This window comes from Oculina patagonica, chromosome 11, assembly GCF_052425735.1.
Source record: "Oculina patagonica isolate OP01 chromosome 11, crgOcupat, whole genome shotgun sequence".
Taxonomy (NCBI): Eukaryota; Metazoa; Cnidaria; class Anthozoa; order Scleractinia; family Oculinidae; genus Oculina; species Oculina patagonica.
In genome coordinates, this window is record NC_135768.1 from 4,880,932 (window position 1) to 4,887,625 (window position 6,694).

General features: G+C 39.3%; 1 protein-coding gene across 1 annotated transcript; it reads right to left on the minus strand.

Moving 5' to 3' along the window:
- Positions 1 to 5,231: 5,231 nt before the first annotated feature.
- LOC144631243 (galanin receptor 2a-like) lies at positions 5,232 to 6,333 on the minus strand. The gene has a single exon (XM_078489653.1). It carries the CDS (start codon positions 6,237 to 6,239, stop codon positions 5,232 to 5,234), a length of 1,008 nt encoding a protein of 335 aa, XP_078345779.1. The 5' UTR covers positions 6,240 to 6,333.
- Positions 6,334 to 6,694: the final 361 nt, after the last annotated feature.

Genomic DNA, 6,694 nt, shown 5'->3' on the forward strand with positions numbered 1-6,694 from the left:
TGCTAGAAAGTTCTTAGCTCAATATTTCACGGTATATTTACATGTTAGTTAAATTGAATATTGTCGTTAATTTAACATTACTCGCAAAACATACATACAAAGAGTTTCAAAATGATCGCTGTGTTTCATGCAATTTTCTTTATTTTCACCGAACTTTTTGAGCCTGCTTGGCAGAGAATGTCATAAGAATAACATATCAAGTCTTTAAGGCGATGAAAGAAGCAAAACAGAAATCACCCACCGATTGAGTTGTTCCGGCTTAAAATATTCAAGATAAAAAAAAAACAATTAGATTACCTCAAGGGTGTTGTGACTTTCTGTGTTGCTGCAATAATTTATGCACTCACCGGAGCGTGCAAGTTTTGTTTAGCTTGTTAAAACGTTTGCGACAACACTGCTGTCTAATTTTTTTAATTTTTCAATCAGCTCGTCTGTTAAAAAGATTGTTATTTGTTTTTCATTTTCTTTAGTTTTTTTGTATGTTGTAAACGCTTTTCCACGAGATCTTTTCAAGTTTTTCTTTACACTCAAGTTAATTTCTCCAGTTCTCCCTCTTCCCATCTTCGTTTACTCAATAAGAGCAATTGTTCAATAGGAATTATTTCTGGCACAGCAATTAAAGGTTGGTTGTAATTTAATACAATGGCGCCATACAACGATTGGTACACTGTCGGGTCCGGCGAATCTGCTTCAGGAAGTTAGGAATGTGAAAGCCACTCACATTTTCCTCCTTTTTTTTACCATTTCCACGCCTGCTTTCCCGATTTTGCTTGATATTTTTGAGCGCTCAAGCCGCAGAGATTTTGGGTGCCGCTCGCGATTTTACACACATGTATGATAGGAGTTTTGGTCACTAACCGAGACAAGGAGCGAGGCGAGCCCGGGTGAGCCGAGCGAGTTGTCTCGGTTAGTGCCAAAACTCCTATCATACATGTGTGTAAAATCAATTCGTTTGTTGCTGGTAGCAGTCCTTGGTTTTGTCATTTGCTGGGGTCCCAGTATTTTGGTGAATTTGCTACAAAAATATCGAGTTCTTGAAGGCCTGTCTTTTGAAGGGAAAGCAAAGTTAATAGTTTGGTCCCGATTTCTAGCTCCAGCATCGAGTTCTTGGATAAATACAGCAGTGTATACATACTTTAGCCCTGAATTTAGAAAAAACTGCGTCAAATTTGGTTGCTGCTGTTGCTGTTGTTCTGCGTGTCGCGTTACTGCGCATGATCTCAGAGTGAGCCCAAATGAAGCACGTATTAATGGGGCTTTTCTCGTCGCCAGAGGATGCGTTCCCTTTGGTCAGCAGCGTCGTCGCGGCGGAATCACGACGAGAATGTAACGGAGCTAGACCGAGCCTTACGACAGCCAATTGCGTTTGCCCAAGCCCATTCTGAGCCCGCAATAGGACAATAAGACTGTGATAAAGAAAATGTAATTTATAACTGTAGTGGAGCATGTTTCGTGCTTTGTGGATGGCATAGGCAATAAATGTGACCCACAGTCAAATATTTGTGTTAATTGCAAATATTGCCCCGCACGGTGGTAGAGAAATAATAAGAAAGGGAGTTTATACTCGAGCTATTTTTTAAGTTTGGTCCGCGAAGTGATTTTAAAGTTAATCGGACTTAACTTAGGCCAGACAGTAGTTCGAGTACGTTCTTACAAGGACTTATTTTTGGCCATAAATAGTGCGTAAATATTCTAACATCATTTTATTATATATAGACAGCCATAAATACTGATATTAGGAAGCTTGAATATTTACAATTATAGCAATTTGAATATCTGGTCGGCCTGTGATCACACAGAGAAAAGAAAGCTTGTAATCTCTCTGAGATTATATTCAATGATCTAAAACTGCCATCAGTAGGGCAATCTAGCAAATACCATAACTGACGGCGTGTAAGAATTTTGTTGTAAGTCTTAAAATGTTTATGCAAAAAACTAGAAAAAAGAGATGGAACAAAATTCTAATGGAAAATGAGGCAATATTTATTTTTAAATGAGGTTTTAGCTAATAATTTATAGATGACCATTAAAATGGTTGTAGGTTTCTGTAACAATTCATTTTTTACGGGGTAAGGTTGTTCCCAGAGTTGCTATGCACTGGACTCCATCTGGGAAAAGAGTAAGGGGACAACCAAGAGAGACCTGGCGACAGAGTCAGCTGGGGAGAGCTGAGGAAGAAGGCAAAGAACAGGCAGCAGTGGCGGTCTCTGGTACCGGCCTCATGTGCCCAAGAGCACGAAGAGGATTAAGTCTGAGTCTGAGTCTGATTGAAATGGTTCCACCCCAGCCAGAAATGCAGTTTTGAAGTCTAAAGATAATTGAATATTGGCCTGGTTTGACTGTGATGCGCACATTTTATGAAAGGTTTACTTTACTATATTATTAGGGTACTTTAAATAAGAGAAAATTTTCAACTGTCGTAAAAGCAAAACCAAAGTTATCACTCTGACCAGTCACAAAGACACAAACAATCCATTGAACCAATCAAAAGTTGAAGCAAATACATGTAACCGGCGCGAAGCGCGGGAAAAAAGTGTGCGAACGAGCAAGGATAAGTTTTGGTTTTATGACGAGAAAGTGGCGGGAGTTTTCATGCACGCGTTTTCCCGCGCTTCATGTTGGCTACATTTATCTACTTCGAGTTTTGATTGGCTCACTGGATTGTCTTCATTCTATGTGATTGGCTAGAGTGATTACTTGGTTTTGGTTTCACGACTCGAAGTCGAAAATTAAATCGCTCTATTATTGTTTTGGTTTTCAGCTATTACACATTACTTTAACTTTTGTCTATTTCCTGCACGAGTCACCGCGGCGCCATGCAGTTTTGCAACTACGGTGTCAAAAACCGCGGGCTCAGACAATTCTTAAAGATGGAAAATCGCTTTCATTCGGTATTTTTCCTTCTATCAGTTATTTAAGTTTTTTGACATAAAGCTGACAAACAATAATTTATTGTAAATAGAACAGAAACTTGTTAGAAGCCTCAACTGATAGAAGACTGACTTGTTGGCTATTTTCAAAGCGTGGAGCTAATTATAAATATAAATAAATGCAATGGCATATGCAATGGAAAATGAAAGGGATATGACGCTGGACTTGTAATCCGGAGGTCCCGAGTTCAATTCCTCCTCCCTGCCACTAGATAGATTTGTTCGGTCATCCCGAAATCAACTCGACCTCCACGCTTTGTAAATAGCCAACTGGTCATTCGTCTACCAGTTGAGATATTTTACACTTTTCTGTTCTATTTACATTAAATTATTTGTTTGTTTATTGACAGTGTCCTCAATTAGCACAGCGGCGATAAAATACATTGACACTTAAAAAGCTGTTTTTGTTAAACGTGCTAGGATAGCTTTGAAAACCACTGCCAGCTGGTTTCTTTGTGTTTACATGTCGCCTGCCAAATTGTCTAGTCACAGCAAACAGCAATACAATGGGCAAGAAAGCAGTGCAGAATTTCATCTTCTTTTGCCATACCTATTCCCCCACCAAGTTTGAGGTTAGACCTTCTTCAGGGGTGATGAAGGGAAAATTTAGTTATTGGACCATCCTAGACAGGAGCTACAAGATAACACAAGAAATAAGACAACGACAACAACCACGACAAGAAAGACATGTTTTTGTTTTGATTCAATTCCAGTTATTGTTGACATTTAAGTCGTCTCCTTTGTAAGGGATTCGGGACCTCTCGCTCCAAGGTCTCTCCACCCGTGTTCAGCTCAAAACAAACTGGCTCGCAGGTATAGTGTTCTCTCCATTTTATTGTTACAGATACAAAATGTAGGCACGCACCACGTACAAGGGAGTTTAAAACATTGCATTTAGTGAAGGTAACCGCATTCCACGTGACATTTTGTACACCGTATTCCAGTTAAAGGAGCTTCGTCACGAAGAACACATCTTTCAAGTTTGCTGTTCGTAATCCGTCTTAATCTTTATCAGTCGAAACCATCCTTGGTTATTTTCGCGTTTTGATTACTCCTTCTTTGTTTTTGTACATTAAAAAACTATTATTAACCGGGCGGGGCCTGGGCCCGGTTCATAATCTGCCTGGCGTTTTGTTTTTTTTTTTGTCGTTTTTTTGTCGGTAAATCGTTCCAGAAGGAGGTCACGGTCACGCAAATTTTGATGTTTCTGGCGATCGCTCGTTTAATTGTTATTCAAGCGTTTGGCTCAGGGCTTGAACATTCACGTTGCGATTTGACATGTCCAAACTATTTTTAAATGAAAATATAAATTATTTTTCGTGTGTTTTGCAAGTGTTATGAGTTTATTTTTGGAATCGAAACGAAAATTGCAAACCCAGCAAAAATTTGTCAAGGCACAGGACACATGTCATCACGAAAAGGGAAATTACCTAGCGAATCTCGCAGTTAGATATGCTCTATTTTACGTGCTTCGAATCACGCGACTTTTTAACCGAAATCAATTTATGCCATTCAAGTGGTTTGAGTGTAGTTTGTTTGAGATTGGAAACAATATCAAAATTTACAAGCCCAGGCAGGAATTTGTTGATGCAAGTTTATTAAAGAAAGGGATGACGCGAGTAAGGGAATTTTCGCTCACTGCTACAGTTCACGCAAACCCCGTGACTCTTGCAAACCTCGGACATAAGTCGTCAGACGACGCTAAACGAAGAAATACAACGGGATGGCCTTAGTCTAGTCTTTATTTTGGCGTGAAATGGACTTTTTTTAATGCCATTCAACTGGTTTCGGTTTATTTTATTCAACATTCGGAACAAAATAAATACTGCATGCGTAAGCAGAAATTTATCCGGCCAGGCATGTGATGATGACGTGATAAAGAAAATTCATGTCACGCACTGACTCCGTGACTGACGCAAACACGGCTTGTGTTTTTTTCAAGTGACTGCTTTTCTAAATTTTTTTTACAAAGCGGCGTCGTGCCTTTCTTACCAAAGAGCTGAAAGAAGTGGTCCAACATTAAACGCCCGGTTATAAACTGCTTGAAGTTCTTGTTTTGAGGTTTTTTTTTATCAATTTTGAAGTAATCAGAAAAATGAATTACAATATCGTGACATTGCTCCTTTAACCAAGCCCGCTAGTTTCCAGTTCTCTCCTGTGGGACCTCAACCAAGCGAGACTTCCTTTAAATACAGTTGAGTTACTAGAAGTAGATGGGATTATTATTTGATAAGAAGACTGTTTGGCAGTAAATTTTCCGCGAGTAATAAAGTTCTTTTTTTAATTTACGGCTCGCCCAGTTCAAAGGACAGGTTGAATTCGATTTGCACGCATCTGGAGACCACGACGAAACGAGCAACCACAGCAACAGAATCTGACAAAGAGTTTTCTAAATTCAGGGCTAAAAAATGCGTAAATAGCAGGGTTGATACAAGAGCTTGAAGTCTGTGTTAAGAAACACAGAATCCATAGTATGAGAGAGTGTTCAACTGCTCCATACACAGTCAGCAAATCCAACCAGAACGTTGGGCCCCAGCAGAAAACAAAGCCAAGAACAGCGACGACCATCAAGCGAGTTGATTTCACTTTAGACTTGGCAACCGCACCGTGAATTATTCCATTTTTGCTTCTTTCCCATAAACTAACAGCGATCTTTGTGTAGGCGAGAAACATGTACATTAATGGAATAACAAACGCCAGCAAAAAGTAGATTGTTTTGGAAAGCTGAGTTTTCCAGTCTGAAGGCAAATGACAGAAATTATATGTTTTACACGATTCAGTTCCATTATTGTCTTTGGAGCAAATCACTCGAAATTCTGTCCTAACGCTGTAAATGAAAGGTACAGACGTTATGAAGGCGTAGGTCCAGATTGCGGCTACCAACAAAATGTAGGTCTTCCAATGTTTCGGTGCCAGACTCTGAAAAGGTCGCAAGACGTTTCTGTATCGGTCCCAGGCAATCGCGACCAAACTATTAAAAATGGCCGCGGCGCATGCGAGGTCCATGACTGATGCGGCTTTGCAGGATGTGGAGTCAGCAATAAACGGGCCGATTATTTTAAAAAACGAAAGTATCAAATAGAACAGATGTGTTAACGACAAATGAAAAATCAGGAAGCTTGAAATATTTTGTCGTATCTTACCACTTCGAAGCATTACAAACACCACTATACTGTTAAGAACTGCTCCACAGGCAAACAAAACGTAGTATACAATGATCGATCCAAAGAAGTAGTTCGCGCTATTAGAACGCGTTAACGAAGAATTAGTCTCACTGGAATTGGTCCAATTTGCTGAAACTTGATTCATTTCAGTTTCCTCTTTTCACTGTTGTCCGGATAACAAGAAGCAGTTTTGTTGTTCTGAGATTTTCACTGTTCGAGCTTTCACTGTGTCAGAGCAGAGAAAACTTTCGCCGATTTAAACTTTAAGCACACTGACATGCTGCAAGGCAATTACAAAATGTTAATTTATATTTACTTATTTAATGTTCCTGCACTCTTTTGAACAGCTTAGTAAATAAAGTTGACAGCGAAGCGAGCTAAAGAATAAATAAAGATGATTTTGAAAGGTTCAGTTGAAAGGCGCCGGCTTCTGTCTCCTTGAAAAAGCTACTTATTTTTCAAGTTCTGACAAGTGATGGTAAATAAACGAAGTTTGATTTGTAGCAAAACAAAGAGCGCTCTTTGCTTCGACCGGAAAGGGGGTTTTAAAACAATGCAAACTAATTTTAACGAAGAAATCAAAGCGACTAAAAAATAATT

Excerpts from the sequence above, each read along its gene's own strand:
- LOC144631243 (XM_078489653.1), bottom strand. The coding sequence starts at position 6,239 with ATGAATCAAGTTTCAGCAAATTGGACCAATTCCAGTGAGACTAATTCT.